General features: G+C 50.3%; 1 protein-coding gene across 3 annotated transcripts in view; it reads right to left on the reverse strand.

The window, feature by feature from the left end:
• Nucleotides 1–17,078, reverse strand: part of CEP350 (centrosomal protein 350) — a 2,433,119-nt gene that overhangs the window by 279,148 nt on the left and 2,136,893 nt on the right. For all 3 annotated transcript variants that reach the window (XM_069641456.1, XM_069641455.1, XM_069641457.1), the window contains one exon: nucleotides 4,014–4,150. In XM_069641456.1, the coding sequence (XP_069497557.1) occupies nucleotides 4,014–4,150 (137 nt within the window). The remainder of the gene's footprint in view (nucleotides 1–4,013; nucleotides 4,151–17,078) is intronic.

Below are 17,078 nucleotides of genomic sequence, written 5' to 3' on the forward strand. Positions count from 1 at the left end.
GGCGTAAAGTCTGGAGCTTTGAATTTCTTCTCCAACCTGCCCTTCATTGCTGATTCTGAAAACGGATGGCGCATGGTCCTCAAACCTTCTTGCCAGACGTGGTCAAGATGGGAACTGAGAAGACTGACTTCCTTCTTTTCCCAATATGGTCGAACAAGAAGCACTCATTTTCTTCTTCAGGGCTCAGACCAAACTCAATACAGGCTTTGCCCATCATCGCGGTAAAAGGGCCGATGTCGTCCGGCGGTGACGGTTGAGCCGGGCTTCTAGGTGCTTCCATTTCCACTTCCGAGTCCCATGTAGGATCCCTCGAAGGGGATGAGGAAACTTCTGAAAAAAAGAGTCTCTAGGTTCTGACTCTGAATCTTGTAACTCCCCTTCCTCCAGGTATGAGCGTGGTGGTTCCTCATTAACCGGATGGGAGGTTGGATTCTCCGTGAACCGCGTAGAAGGACCCGGATTGTCGCCGGCAGGCCTCGCCCGAATCCCCGAAGGTGCGCCTACGAGGGGTAACCTCTCATCCAACTGCTTCAGAAGAGACTGTAGCGTGGACAACACTTGCAAGGATAATACAGATTGACGGTTCAATAAAGACGACGATGAAATGGGGATACTGAGCCCCCCCAAAATCGTCGACAAACCAATCCCTTGCAATCCTAGATCTGCTGGACCAACAATCTGCTCTCGATCCTCCTCTATAGATGATATTGAGAAGGCCGCCTCCGGCTGTAGTAAGGTCTCTGGCAGAACCGCATCATACACCTCCGGCTGCCACGCCCTTGGAGATTCCACCGTTGACAATGTCAATGCGGAGACGTCTATCGTCGCTGTCGTATTCACCAGGGCCACAACAGGTGTTACCTGGGTCGACGGTATCGATCTCGGCAATGACGGAGTCTCAGTCGACGATGGTGTTGGCTGTGACGCAGCTTCCTTTGGCGATCCTGCCTTTTTTTAGCCAGATTTATGCCTTGTCGAGTATCTACTCGAGGACGACCTGTGATGGTCTCCTGAGGAGGAGGTCTTCAAAGGATCTTTCCCTTTTTTCGACGAAGATGAATAAGAAGAGTTTCCTTGATGGCGATCCTGCCCACGTTTCGACGAGGACTCTTTCGCCTGGTGTTTTTCTGAGGGGCGTTTTTCCATAGATCGCGGTTTCTTTGGCGGAGGCTCTGCCGACACCGACCGGCGATGGAGGATCCTCCGATGAAGGATAGGTTCCTTAATTTAGCCACGTCACCAGACGTCTATTCCGATCCTTTTGTGTCTTCTGTGAGAAACCTTTGCAGATCTCACAACTGTCAACCGAGTGATGTGGGTGTAGACAGTACAAGCAATCCACATGCCCATCTCCTTCATAGACTTTTTTCTGTCCGCATGTGGCACACGGACGGAACAACGCCTTTCCAGACATTTTTATGAAAAAACTCTCAAGAGTAGAATTCAACCTTGTACATAAGTAGAAACAAACACGAGGTGCTCCCGCTACTTTGGAGACGGTTGAAATCTGAAGGGGGCCGCGGGGCAGGGCTATTTATACCCCTACGTCTTATTGGGTCAGGCGTATGCAGCCCGAAAACGACGTAGATAGGACACAGAAGTGTCAAAGAATGTTCCTATAGGAAACGTCTTTATAAATATACCAAGGGTTCCCAGCCTGATGACAGGGAATATTCTAAGCATGTGAATCCATGAAAGATCCAATGCTGGAGAAATTAAACTTGCTAAAAAGTATTGAGAACGAAAGTGAAAGCTGTCATGAATACTTATGAAGTAAATGAAAGGCAAGTTGTTGCAACTAAGAGGGGCAAGGTGAAAGCAAGGTGGTGGAAGAAGATGTATGCCCCAGAATAAGGTGAATGTAAGTTGTGGCAAAGCAAAAAGACTGCCAATACATAAGTAGTGGCCAAGCCCCAAAGACTGCCAAAGAGAAACTACAGCACATGTTAAGTACTGACACTGGTGCTAGGTGGAAAACCAGTGTTAAACAAGAACTAAGAGCATCACAAAGTGCCAAGGGTTATCGGTTGCGTGATGTGTAATGGGTGGACCATGTGATCGGACAACTGTGCCTAGACAGAGTAGCCCGACTTGGGAAGAGCCAAGAGAAGTCCAAAGATAAAGGTTGTGTGACACAAGTGCTGAAGGGAAAGTAAGTATCTGTTTCAATTGGTATGAATCAAAAGGTGTATAAAGTGAAGCTGACAATATTGATGGAAATCAAGAGACTTGAACAGTGTGGAATTGTGTTGAACTTGAGGAAGGAAAACCTGAGTACTTTTTGTGGAACTATTTTGAACTTGGAGAAGCTGAAACAAGCCTGAACTGGAAGAAGCTAAGAACTTTATTTTGAACACTGTTTCTTTTGCTGCTGCCATCCCTACACATTGTGTATCTTTAGTTGTGATGGCAAGTATAGGTTTTGGACACAGACAGACATTTAAGTTGGACTTACTGGCACAGACTATCCTTATTTTCTTTAGGTAGTGAAATCCCACCTTAGCATACGGCTAATTAGGTCTTAATCTATCGTGGCATATAAAATAAAGTCCTTTTGGTTAAGAAAGGGAATCTGTTGTCTGTCTCTTACTTCATGATACCTTCACAGTAGCCACTCCTATGAGTCTGGAAGAAGCAGACTCTTCTGGTGTTCACCATCAGCCAACCATGCTTTCCTGGTGGGGACCCATCTCCACTCTCCTTCAACAGCGTACCTGGGGATTGCCTCTGAGTCTGCCATTCCGCTAGCACTACACGCTCCATAGCCGCCTCTTCAACGTAGTGCCTTTGGTTATGCACTTCCCTCCTGGCTCCCGTCTGCCGCTAGCTTCTCTGAGGCCAGCTGTCCATCCTGTTCTTCATTCGTCGGGATCCCCAACCGGCCTGCCTGCTCTACAACAGCCGCCCAGCATCCCACAAGGCCTCCTGCTTCACTTTTCCCACAGCTTCCTCTGCATATATTCTGGGGCTGTGCCCCCGCAGCAGCTGCTCAACGCCTCCTGGAGGCTGCTCTCTTTCTGGCAGTGCCCGCCGGCGGCCTCTACACCACTGCTGGTCCCCAGGACCTTCTGCTGTCCATGCCGGAGGTGTTCAGCTCTGCCACTGCTCCCTGATCTCACTGGGAGAGCAATCATCCCATGCCATCCACCATGGCTGTCATATTTCGCTGACCGTGCTCCTTGCTCTCCTCTTCTCCGCACAAGCACCGGGTGCACTAGGCGCCTCAGAGCTCCTTTGTCGGATGAATTGAGATGTCCACGCCAGCCACAGAAAGTTTCCTAGCTGTACACAGCCTCTGTAAATGAAGCATGTATTAATACTGTATATCTCCCTTGCGGGGGTAGATGCATCTGCTCAGCCTGACATCTTTGTCACGCCCCCTGTTATTTTTCAGTTTTAACAATTATACCACATATGTGTAAAGAGTGTCATGTCAGATTCGTTTTGCTCCTCAGAACAACAAAAAAAAAAAAAAAAAAAAAAAAAGGAGGCCACAACCACAGTACTGAACAGCAGAGTCATCAAACCTGACAATAATGGAAAATTGTATTATAGGTTGCACACATACCTCTGTGATAAGTGCTAAACTATCTTTACAGCATTTTAGAACTGACATTTTCTGGTGTTTTGATGGTTTGGTAGTCGCTGAAGCTTTGAGGCATTAGGATTTGTTGGCGTTTTGGGACTGTGTTAGGGGGCATAGGCACTAGTTTAGGGATGAGGGCTAGGAATTGGTGGTGTGCGTATGAAGATGGTAAGAATATATTGTTGGAAGGTGTTCCAGGAGGATTTGGCCAAGTTGTCCTTGAACTTCAGGGTTTGTGCTCTGTTTGTGCACAGTGACTATAGAGCTCAGGTAAGAAAATGTGTCATGCTTAAAACTGGTTGCATTTGGAAGCTTTTGGGAAATGTTATGAGATCATGGTTTGAGAGGTTGCATAGTTGAAAGACTTACATTGGTAATGCCTGTAGATTCGACTTTAAAATATTCCAATAAAAAAATGCAAAAGTACCTTTGTAGTTGATGAGCTTTCAGCTTCAGTTTCTCAGTCGTTGAAGATGGTGTTTTTATTTGTGGTTTTGCAGAAGGTGTAGCCTCCAGATCTCGGCTCAGCTCTGCTTCAGTCCTCTTGATGAATTCATCATATGACTTGGAAGAAGAAGAGACAAAAAGTAAACGTTACTCACTTTAGTGCTCTTTATTCTTCAGCCATGTGAATGGGATGCACATTGCATGGGCAGTACCGGAGGAGGTTGAATATCCTTCTAAATGATCCACTCAGAGCCATGCCAACTGCCTGCTAAACCCAATCACAGGTACTGCCCAAACCCACTCACCAACCATTTGTGATAAAACAGTTGAACGGTAGACGGGTAGTTACAGTGTTTAGCTATTGTTCCGTACCAGCACTTTTAGTGCTAGGAACGGGGACTTAATTTAAAGCATGAAATCTAGAAAGAGAGGCCAGGGTGTGACTTACAGCGTAGAACAGCCACAAATGTTGTTCACTAGCAAGGCCTAAACAATATGTCAGAATGAGTTGGGCATAATCCAAGTTTTCGACCTACAGATAATGTGGACAAGCATTTCAAATGTTATAGAGGGCGGATATTTATCTTCTCGAGGCAGAATGCTGTGTTATGGCTAACTTTCCTTGATGGATTAAAATATATACTGATCTGTGGATGCACTCTGTTTTCTTTTGAGGGGCTCTACCCCCAAAACAATAGGTAGCTCAGAACGTATTTGTACACAAATAAAAAGTGCTTTCTGACTTGTGCAATGTAAATGCAGAGACTTAAAAGGCTCTGCTTACAGCTGACTCAAAACACTTTGTGATTTTTTTAACCAGTATATTGTGAACAAAAGAAGTGATGTAGATGATTACATTGTTGCCAACTATTTCTTGCTAGGCCACCTACTGTAAAGTGAACTTTACATACCCGAAGGACATGTTAATTACTTGAACTTCTACTTGGCCATATCTTCATTAAAATCAAAGATGAAATATCTCTGCTCACCTATGATATTCTGGAGCACTTTTAAAAAAACAAAGAGAAAACTTGCTCATTGTTTTTTTTTCTCAATTCCTTGACAAAAAGGCAGTGTTATTTTACGGCTGTTTTCCATCATAAAAAAATGGGGACAAAAGAAACAAAAAAGAATCAAGGAAATAGATTAGGCATGCATGTGCTGCCCATCATAAGGGGCATGCACGTATTTAGGGGGCTGCCCAGGGCAATGGTGTTACCCCCGTTAGCCTCCTTCCTACTACCCCTTGCAGGGCATCTGCTGTCCCTAGTCCAAGAAAATCAAGGTAGTTAGAAATGTGGGGATCCCTGTGGTATACAGTTGAACGAAAAACTAAAAGAATTTGCCCTCAAACCCATCTATAAAAAAACAGCAATATTGTGCAAAATGCTTGATACACTAATATGGGGGTTTGTCATCTTTATAATTTTCACTCAAACGTGGGTACTCAAACCTCTTGGATATGGAACAAACAATCTAAAGGCTGTCAATGTGCCCCACAGCAGTAGTATGTAGTTGTGCGTTTATAATAGATACAATCCAATGTGCCAGAATACAAAGGGAAAACCAAGAACGGGGTAAAGCATTAACACCTGACATGGGACAGACACCATCAGATGGCTGGGATTTAGTCATATTGAAAACTAATTCAGTAAGGTAGCGTGTCGATGAAAATAAAGATCTTTCTTTAAAATGATTCAGTAACAAATATTCAATACAATTTCTTAAGCTTCATGAACCAGGTTACAAAAAAAACAGTGCTCTGAAGAAACAGTTCAGCTTCCGATCCCAGAAGGTGAGATATTTCAGAGTTAAGGACTTGCCTCAAATATGTGTGCATGTCGAATAGGCTTAAATTGGGTACTAATGACACCTGTCAATAAAGCACTTAAAAGTTGAAGTACTCAGTCATGCAGCGCTATATAAAACATTGCACTATGTTTACTGTGATAGAAGGTCTGTGACATATGTTAACTTTGTGGCAGCATTATTGGCTGAGGACCCCATCACACACAAGCTTATAAGCATCCTGACAAAGAGGCACAGTCACTTAAGGTAAGCGGAGTGTGAAGGTTCAGATTAGACTGTAACTGTGCAAAGGTAGCCCACATGGCATATGATGGCAGTAAATAGGCATTAGAGGGTGTGACTTCTATCTGAGGACTATATAACCGGCATTAAAAGGCTGTACCTTTCCATACGAGACTGTACTGTGATATGGGGGCAGTGCCACCGTTATAGGACTGTTCTACTGGGAATGCCGCCTGCATTTTATTGCTGCAGTCACATAGTTTCAAGGAAGTCTCCTAGTCAATCCATGTTTGGTAACCCAAATGCTGTTTTGTCTACTTTACAAATAATTTTATTATATATATATATTTTTTTAATTTGTTTTAATCAATAAGATTTTTACAAAAAGAAGACATTTGATTTTCAGTCTATGCTGTTGCAGTGTGAAGATAGAAGCCAAAAAGAAGACTGCAAAAGGAGGGAGGTAGGAGACGCAGCCGATGATGAAGGGTGAATGTGAGAGGCCCGGGAGCGTCGAGGGTCATTTTGGGCACCATTAGAATGGCGTTGGCCTGCTAAGAAGTTCAGTATTTATATAGTCCAACATTTTGTAGGCGGCCAGTTGCCACGAGGGTCTATCGCCGGCCATCAATCTAGACCGACATACGTCTTGGTCACTTAATATGTGATCCGAAAGGATCCTTGTCAGATAAACTGTTCTGATCCTGGCAGTACTGGAACATGTCAGAAGCAGGTGCCGGATTGACTCTGTTACTGCAGGTGCTTTGCAGAATCGGCACTTGTTCAATGGAGAGAGCCCTCTGATTGCCAAGATTTCATTAGTTCGAAGCAGGTTCAGTCGTGCTCTCATAATTAGGTCTCGGGCGTGTCTCGAAGGAAACTATTTGATATATGGTAGTAACTCATTGAATCTTCTAGTGTTGGGCGGTAGGTGCTGTGTCAGTTTGTTCTTTGAAGCTGCCTCACTGGTTTGAATCCAGTCGATTTCTTTCAGTTTTTTTGGGATTTTTGTTGGGTTTATGAAGAGTGTCTCTTCGTCACATTCTGTGGTCGCCAGTAGAGCCAAATTTGCTTTTGTCCAGTGGTTTAGTATTTTACTTTGGCCGTTGTCGCATTCTTTCTTGATTAAGTTGAAGATGGAAACGTCCGACGCCATTCTGGACTTGCGATAGATTTCACTGATCCCCCAAGAGATAGGAGGCTGAGTTCTTTCCTTATTATGGTGATCGAGGTGGAATTGGGCAGTCCCAATCTCCCTCTCCAAAACAACGCTTCCAAGCTCGGCCACAGGGTGATGGGTAGGTTCGGGAGTGCGTCAGCACCGTAAGTCAAGGTGGGAATTACCTTTTTTTTGTAGAAATCTACCACAGGAATTAGCGAAAAACGTCCACATTTCCTGTTGATTGCTTTGGCTTGAGCAATCAGCTTTTTTGTTGTCACTTTAAGATGAGCTTGCATTGCCAGGTCATTTCTAGAACAGTCAAGAATCACTCCAAGGTATCTGAATTCGGAGACTTTTTCGACCCGCTGCTTTCCCAAAAACAAAGCGTTTTTTTCTAGCTTCTTTGGTTTTGTGGACAAGATCATGAATTTAGTCTTTTTTTCATTAATCTCTAGTTTGTTATCAATCATGTATTCCGAAAGTTTCTGCACCTGACGTTGCAGACCCACAAGGGTGTGGTCCAGGAGAACCAGGTCATCCGCATATAAAATTCTGTTGACATGAGCGTTTCCCAACTTCGGTGGGAAACAGTGGACGTCTTGGAACGAGGTTTGCAAGTCCCCCAAGAAAGAGATGAATAGGGCCGGGGCAAGTGGACAACCCTGTTTCACCCCTCTGTCCGTTGGAATTGCTGGGGCTAAGAGGCCTTGTTATTTGAGTCTCACTTGCATGGTAGTGCCAGTGTACAGGGCTTTAATCGGCTCCAAAATCGGGGTGGGGCATCCCCAGGCTTCGAGTTTCTGCCAGAGTCGTGGACGCTCTACTTTATCGAACGCCTGGGTTAAATCGAGGAAGGAGAGGTAGAGTCGAGGTCCACCCTCCAGCACCCTCCCTTTGAGCGCGCTAAGCAACAGTATATTGGCTGCGGTACCCAATCCTTTTTTGAAGCCTGTTTGTAGATAGTCTTGACAGCCTGCCGTTTTGACCCAGTTGTTAAATTCTCTCAACACGAGAGATCCAAACACTTTTCCAATACAATCGAGGAGGGCGATGGGCCTGTAGTTTTTTGGGTCTTCCTTTTCGCCCTTCTTGTAAATTGGCACGACTATGGTCGTTTTCCAAGATGGTGGAAGGAACAAGTTACTTACCTGTAACTGTTGTTCTCCAGCATGGGTCTGGCATGGATTCACATGCTCATGAATATTCCCCGTCGTCAGGCTGGGAATCCTCGGTAAAGAAAAAACCAGTATCAGTTTCGTTTCTGATCTGTCTTTCGTAGTAGTAACCAATCACTGATCTCTGCGATACTGACCACAGCCAATGACTGCCCTCTAGCTAAGCCCCGCCTCTGGCAGCCATCTTCAGATTTGGAAGCACGTGAAATGGCAGTATGACCAAGTGAAGAGCCGCAGAGGGGTAGGCGGGAGGGTTCGCATGTGAATCCATGCCAGACCCATGCTGGAGAACAACAGTTACAGGTAAGTAACTTGTTCCTTCACCAGCATGGGGTCTGGCATGGATTCACATGCTCATGAATAAAGAATACATAGCAGTACCCACCAGTGGCGGCTGCTATCATAGGGCGGCCGGGCGCCGCCCCCCAGAAAGAGCAGAAGCAGTAAACTCTAAAGACATTCAGAAGAATCTAGTTCCGAAATCATCTCAAATTGCAGCAGCATTTCCTTTGCCAACAGCGCGGGGGCGCTGTGGCAACAATACAGTCAGTGAACTGAACTAAGGGCCGGCCCCGCTTTCACAGCGGGGCGCGTCCCATTTTACTCTGTTTTCTTCAATAGTAGAGTGCGTGGAGCTCGTAGCTCCACGCACTCTACGCAAACCCCTTTAATTAGTAGGCTGGCGGGGCGCTTTGGGTGTGGCCCCGCCAGTATATAATGTGCGCAAACAGCGCACTGAAGATAATGAAATTCCCTCCCTCCTGCATGGATACAGTACTGTCATTGGCTGTTTGTCAGCCAATGACAACCCTTGCATCGGCTGGCAAACAGCCAATGACATTACTGTATCTACCGGTGCAGGGTGTGTGCGTGCGCCTGCGCCACCTTCACACGTCTCTCCCCCTGATGATTCATTCGTCAACTACGACACGAGCTGAGCTTCTGCCCTGCCCTTTCCAGACCAGAGACGGCCTGGTCCACGAGCTTGCTGGCGGTAAGTGGATGAAAGTTTTGTTTGTTAATTGTTGTGTTTGGGCCCGGGGACGGGGAGTGTAACACCACGGCCCTAGTCAGCACTGAACGACGTGTAGGCCAGGGCCGGCCTACACGTCTTCAGTGCTGCTGACTGCCGTGTAGGCAACTTGGGGCCTTCAGACTTCCAAAACGCAGCCCACTAAACATTCGTGCCCATGGCAGAGTGGGCTCCTGGACAATCCAGGGGGCTTTGCGAAATAGTGAGGGTAGGGGTAGAGAACGGCAGCCGGCTACTGCTTGGCAAGACGAGGACCAGAGGCCTGAGGGCTTGCGTCTCACCCAGGCCAGGTCTCCAAGGGGGCTGCCGAGTGCACTAGAAAAATCTGGCATCTGCCTGTGATTAACTCGCTACCACGGGCTCCTCCTTTTCCAGACTGAAAAGCGTCTCCCCCAGTCCGCTGCAGTGGGTGAGCACTTCATGGGGGGTGGGGGGGACACAAGACTCCCCGTGGGCTCATAAAGGGTGAAAGATATATATGGAAGGACACGTCCTGAGCTACGCTTGGCGCTGTCTGCTCCTGCTAGGAGAACAAAATATTGTCTGGCGCGCACAAAGGGGGGCCATATATGCACCTTCCGCCTAGCATATGGGGTCCCTTGTATCCCAACTGCATTTCTATGTGGGGGCGGGGGCAGGGACTGTGTGCTTTCGGAACAAGCGTGCATCTGTTTGAACTTGACATTAAATCCATCATGATTGGTGGCTCTGGCACCTGAAAGGAGAGGGCGCAGGAGATGCGGTGCGCCAGGTATCATTATGCCATGTGTAGGTAGGCGAGCAGGAGCAGCTGCTGTCTGAAGAGCGTGCACAGCATATGTCTGCACAAATCACAGTGCCCTTTCAACAGCGGCCGGCCTGCTCCCCGCCTTGGGAAAGCTCTGACTCTGAGTGCAGGCAGGCACCAGGACAGGTGTTGCGTGAGATGCACAACGCACCTTGCTCGCCAGTACCTGGCCACCCCCACGGCCCGGTACCTGAACCGAGGCAGGGGCCCGCCTGGGGCCTTTGTTTACCCACGGTCCGTGGCCCAAGGGCCTTCGGCCACGGACTGTAATAAAGAAAGGCCCAGGCAGGCGTGCTGCTGCACGTAGCAAATCTCCAAAATGTGCCGTTATATTTTCGGCATTCTTCGCGAAAATCTGCTCGTTTACCACCCAAATTGTTTACCATTTTACCACCACTTATTAGTGTTGGTCTGGCAGTGTAAATCACCATTTCTGGTCCATTAGACTCCATAGGGATCCTTGACAGATTTACTGTGAGCGTAATTCCATGCCCATGCAGTAAACCCATCAATCATAGGCGGTAAACTGGAGCCGCGACCATGAGCTTTTGCTGGAGGTTAATCCTCTACGTCACCTCCGCACTCGGAATTTGGTGGAGCGGCAATGTGGTAGTAAACTGGTGGTAAAGGATTCCCCCCCCTACTCTACTGCCATTTTGACTGCACTGCCAACATAATGAGTCCCCAAGCCTTCCCTGTGAAAAGTCTCACTCACACTTAGTTTACTAAACTATTCTGATGCTCCAAACACAGCGCCAAGAAGTCACACGTGGCTGATGTGTCGTTAGGCAAATGAGCCATGTCAGACATAATTGTCATTATTTATTTATGCGCAATGCTGGCTAGCTTGTCTTTGAAGCTCATCCAATGCAACCGCGGTGTGAGCCATTGTTTGAACCTGACAAAAAAGCGAAATAATGTCCATTGTTATGCTTAATGGCATGCATTCCAAATGCATTAGCATCAGTGCCCGCTTAGATTTCTTTGTGACTCAACCAACACATTATTTCCGCAGACAAAACTGAGGGCATCCATCCCCCACCTCGCTGTTTTCACTGCGTAACCACCTGGTCGGTTCCCTTCTAACATGTTCTTGGTTTTTTCTATTTACTCACTTTTCTTCACATTCGGCTTTCAACATGTCATCATTTAAACGTTCATCTTTTTTTCAAATTTAGCACCAGATACCGATGACCCAATGGGCATGGTGGCTGGAATCTGCTATTATTTCGGAGGTGATGCGTTTACACAGTTTGCAACAGGACACATGCCATCAGTCACCTTCATCTAATCATCGCATTATAATCAACAGCATTTTGCATGATGGGGCATGCAAAAAAGGTCAAACGAATTGTCGTCCATTGCAAGTCCTCTTGTTTACAAAATCCAGGACCGAATGGAGGTGATTTGGGTTGGGAGATGCATTTTGTATTTCATTTTCAGTAAAAATATCGCATTTCGTTGCTGGACTGCCCTTGTAGGTGGGACCGGACTGATATGCAAGTGGGTCCACTCTCATATGCAAATTGATTGTTCTCCTCTGCGAATGATGTGGTGGGCTAAAATGTGGTTGGAGACTGTAAGCATACTTCTTTTGCCCATCACGTTTCTGTGCGGATGTATTTGGTGCTGTCAGTTTTGTTGATAGTGTGATTAGTGTCTTGTGTGTCAGTATTATTAAAAGAAGGGAAAGGAGTAGATGTTATCTACTGCCTGAATTGTAAACCGTGGAAGTAGAAAACTAGGGCGCAAATCCCAGCTTCCCCACTTGACCACATTCTGTGATCCTGGGCAAATAACTGCACACACAGTATTTTCTTTTATTTAACTGCCAACATTGCACTCGTAAGAATAATGTACCACCATTAGTATAGAAAGCCTAATTCTTTTTTTCATATTTCGGTGGGTTTTTTGGACAGTAAATTTCACATGTTGTAAGGCATTTTTCCAAAAAATTTGCGGGGGGAGAACCCCAGCGCACCCTCCTTGGGGGGATGTGGGCTCACGCGCTGCGCGCGCTCTCTCTAAGATTCACCCTGGGAAATTTACGCCCCACCAGCTTTCAAACTCACCAGCCGCCACTGGTACCCACATGCACAACCACGGGAGGTGGCAAAGGCTCAACATTAAGCATCACATCAAACTCAACATTAAGCAATCTTACCTCCTCACCAGGCCCACCTCAGGCGAACAGGTTGCGCAGCACTGCTTGGCCGACCCTGGACTCCTCCCTGGAATCCCGATCGACGCAGTAGAATTTCGTGAAGGTGTGCGTCGACCTCCACGTAGCAGCCCTGCAAATGTCCAGCAGGGGCACACCAGATAGGAACGCCGTGGTAGCTGCGATTGCTCTGGTGGAATGTGCTCTCGGACGGCCAGGCAGCGGTCGGTTTGCCAACCGGTGACAGTACATGATACAGCCGGAGAGCCATCTGGAAATGGAAGCCTTTGAGAGAGCCTTCCCCTGATTGACAGGTCCAAAGTTCACAAAGAGTTGTGACGTCTTCCGAAAACACTTCGTGCGGTCCACGTAGAACTTCAGCGCTCTAGCTACATCCAGCGAGTGCAAAGTCCTCTCAGCCGGCGACGGGAAAAACACAGGCAACACCAAGGGTTCGTTGAGATGGAAGTCCGACGGCACCTTGGGCATGAAGGAGGGGTGCGTCCTGAGCACCACCCTCGTGTCGTGAACAGTCAAGTACGGGGCCTTGCACGAAAGGGCCTGGATCTCTCCCACCCGTCGTGCGGAGGTGATGGCCACAAGAAACGCTGTTTTCCACGACAGGAACTTCAACGGGGCCGAGTGCAGAGGCTGGAACGGAGGTCCCATGAGCTTGGTCAGCACCACGTTGAGCTCCCACGCCGGGGCCGGAGCCTTCACCGGCGGGAATGATCTGAACAGTCCCTTCATGAACTCTTTCACCAGACGATGAGACCACAAGGACGTCCGCCCCGTGGTTCTGGTGTATCGGGAGATCGCAGCAAGATGAATCTTGATGGACGCGTGTGCCAGTCCAGCTTTGGCCAGCGTCAACAGGTACGGCAGTACTTGGGGAGCCGTAATCCTTAGAGGGTTAATCTTCTGTGCGTGGCACCAGACAGAGAACCTTTTCCATTTGTGTCCGTAGCATTTAAGAGTCGAGGACGCCCTGGCCTTTGCAAGAACCTATCTGCAGTCGGCCGGTATGTCGTATCCTCCAAACTCTAGCGCTGCAGGAGCCAGGCCTGCAAGTTCAGCGACTTCGGGTCGTGGTGGAGGATGGCGCCTCCTTCCCTGGAGAGCAGATCCGCGTCCACTGGCAGCTTGATTGACGGGGACGCTGACAAGTCCAGAAGGTCGGGGAACCATATCTGCCTCAGCCACGCAGGTGCGACGAGGATCATCCTGCACCGTACCGTGACCTCTTGAGCTGGTTGATGAGCCGGATCAGTAGTGGCAATGGAGGGAACGCGTATAGGAACAGGCCCTCCCATGGGAACGAGAAAGCATCGCCCATGCTCCTCGGCTGGGGAAACCTGCTGGCGAACCTCCGGCACTTGGAGTTTGTCGCCGTCGCGAACAGGTCTATCTGGGTTGTGCCCCACCGTCGGAAGTGGCGATCCACTAGATCCTGCCGTAGTTCCCACTCGTGGCACGAGCGCAGCTCCCTGCTGAGTGAGTCGGCGATGGTGTTTTTTATCCCTGCCAGATGAAACGGCACCAGAAACATCCTTTGGGCGACGGCCCAATGCCACAGGTCCTGTGCCTCCTTGGACAGTGCTGGGGTCCTGGTTCCGCCCTGTTTCCTGATGTAAAACATGGTGGTGGTGTTGTCGGTGAAGATCCTCACCACCTTGCCCTTGAGGGACGGAAGGACGGACCTAAGGGCCCAAAACACTGCACGGAGCTCCAGGACGTTGATATGGAGGGAATTCTCCGCCGGGAGCCAAAGGCCTCTCGCGTGTAGATTTTCGGTGTGCGCTCCCCACCCTTCCAGGGAGGCATCCGTGGTCACTGTCTCCTGGTGGGCTGGGGTCTGGAAGTCCATGCCCGCCGTCAGATGCGCGCGGGTGCCCCACCACCGGATCGCTCGTCGGAAACTCTCGTCGAGTGTGATCCTCTCCTCGAAGCCGCCCGTCGTTTGGATCCAGCGCGCGTCCAGGAACTCCTGCAACGGGCGCATCCGGAGCCTGCACATGGGAATGAGGTAGATGCAAGAAGACATCATTCCGAGGAGGGACTTGATGGACCTCACCTTGGCCGCGTCGGAAACCAACATCCGCTGTACCTTGCCCAGGATGGCCCTGGTCCTTTCCTCCGACGGGGAGGCCAGAAGGGACACTGTGTCGAGCTTCGCTCCCAGAAACAGTGCGTCTTGCGCGGGTACCAGGTGGGACTTGGCGTAGTTCACGGAGAATCCCAGGTCCGTGAGAAGTTGGACGGTCCTTGCCGTGTGCTCCACGGCGAGCTCCCTCGTCTTGGCTCGGATGAGCCAGTCGTCCAGGTAGGGGTAGACGTGGATCCCCTCTCGGCGCAGCTGCGCCGCCACTGGTGCAAGGCACTTGGTGAATACCCTGGGTGCCGACCGTAGACCGAAGGGAAGGGCTCTGAACTGATAGTGACGCCCTTGGACCACAAACCTGAGGAATTTTCGGTGCCCCTTTAGGATGGGAATATGGAAGTAGGCATCCTCCAAATCCAACGACGACAGGAAGTCGCCCTCCTCCAGCTGACCCAGGACGTGCTGGAGGGTGACCATCCGGAACTTCTGTGCCTTGATGAACTTGTTCAGCCATCGTAGGTCTAGGATGGGGCGCCATCCTCCCGTCTTCTTCTTCACGAGGAAGTATCTTGAGTAAACTCCGGAGCCCCAAAGCCTCTTTGGGACGAGTTCGATGGCGCCCTTCCTTAGCATCGCCCTTACCTCCCGGAGAAGCTGAGGGACGTGAAGCTCTTTCCTGGCCACAGGGGGGACGCGCAGGCACCTTCTTTGAAACTCGAGCGCGTGGCCCTGGGCTAGGGCGTCCAGCACCCAACGGTCGGTGGAGATGGACTCCCACACGCTGACGAAGCTCGCCAGCCGGCCTCCCACCGGGGTGCTTCGGTGGGGGCCCGATGCCCACGGCCGGTTCAATCCTGCTTAGACGAGGCTTTGCCGCCTTGACCTCCTTGGCGACGACGGCGGGGTCCGCCTGACTTGCCTCGTCCCCTGTAAGCTTCCTGAGACGACGAACGGGCCGCTTGACGGTAGGTGGAAAATCCGCCGCCGGAACCTTTGGAGGCGCCCTTGCCTCCGCCGCTCCGAAAGGGCGGCCGCCGTTGCTTGAGAACCCCGAGAGCCCGGGCCGTCTCCGCTTTAATGGCTTGAAGGGAATCGTCCACTGTTTTCCCAAACAGGTTGCTCCCATCAAACGGCATGTCCAGGACTCTGGTCTGTACGTCTTGACGGAAGTCAGTAGCCTTGAGCCATCCACGCCGCCTAAGGCACACGCCGTTGCCCAACTGAAATCCAGTGTCGGCGATGTCCGTCGCAATAGTGATGGCGTGGTCCGACCCCACCTCACCTTCCTGCAAGATCTCCAGGGCATCCGCCCTCTTGTCGTCCGGTAGGAAGTCCAGCAGGGGAGCCAGCTTGTACCACAGCTCCCTGTCGTACCGGGCTACGATAGCCAAGGCGTTAGCCGCCTTAATTGTCGTCGCTGCAGACGAGATGACCCTGCGCCCCATCGTGTCCAATTTCTTTCCCTCGCCGTCCGGCGGGGAAGTCGACGTGGAGGCCGCACCCCCCCCGCTTTCTTCCTGGCCGCCGCGGAGACGACGGAGTCCGGGGTAGGCTGTGCCCGGAGGCACAAGGGGGCCGCGTCCGGGACCCGGTACTTCTTCTCGTACCGGTCTCTTCTAGCCGGCGTCGTGGATGGGTTCTTGAGGAGGGCGAGGCCCTCATCCCAAATATCGTCCAGTAGAGGTACCGCGAGGACCGTCTTCCTCTTGGCCTCGCGCTGCTGATAAAGGAAACCTTCCTTCTTCTTCTCCTCAGGGCAGAGCTGGAAGAGCTCGGATGCCCTGGCGATCATGGAGTGAAAAGATCCAATCTCGTCGGGCGGGGAAGCCCGGGTGGGAGGAGACGACGGCAGATCCTCGTCGTACACCTCGTCGTTCGTACCCGTAGCGGCCGTGTCAGTCCCCGTATCATCCCCTCGAGTCATGGACGGGGAGGAGGGCTGAGCGGGGCGCGACGGCTGAAAAGGAGGTGGAGGGTGAATCCTTCTTTTCTTAGGAGGGGGGCTGCCCGAAGGGCCTGGTTCCGGGTCCCCCGACGGGAGTGGTTCCTCCACTGGTAACAGCAGTCTCGTCCTTATCTCTGAGCATAAGGACTGTATAGCCAACAAAATGGCCGCCGAGTTGTCTTGCGGCACTGGCAGAGGGGAATACGACGGGCGGTCAGGGGCCCCGTCGGTACCCTCGACGATGTCGTCGTCTCCTGCGTCGGGATCCCGACCCAGAGCGCTGGCTCGTGGTTGATGGTGCTGGGGAGGGTGCGCCCTGCCTGGCGCCCGTAGAGCCCGACCGTTCGGCGCTCCCGGTGCCAGCGGACTCGCGGTGCTTGGCCTTATGTTGGACCCCCGTCGTTGGGGCGTCCTCAAAGGTCTTAGAAGACCGCTCGGATTTCTTCCTCTTCTTCTCGCCGGACGGGCTCTTCCCTTCCAGCCAGTTGGCGAGACGTTGATGGCGGTCCTTCATGGTCCGCTCCGACATGTTGCCGCAAAACGCACAGTCCTTCTCCACGTGCGTCGTGTCTTCATGTAGGCAGTAAAGACAAAAGGAGTGTTCGTCTTCCTTAAAGACATTCTGCAGCTGGCATCCAGGGCAGACCCTG

This window comes from Ambystoma mexicanum, chromosome 1q (genome assembly GCF_040938575.1).
Source record: "Ambystoma mexicanum isolate Mex_15411 chromosome 1q, UKY_AmexF1_1, whole genome shotgun sequence".
NCBI lineage: Eukaryota > Metazoa > Chordata > Amphibia > Caudata > Ambystomatidae > Ambystoma > Ambystoma mexicanum.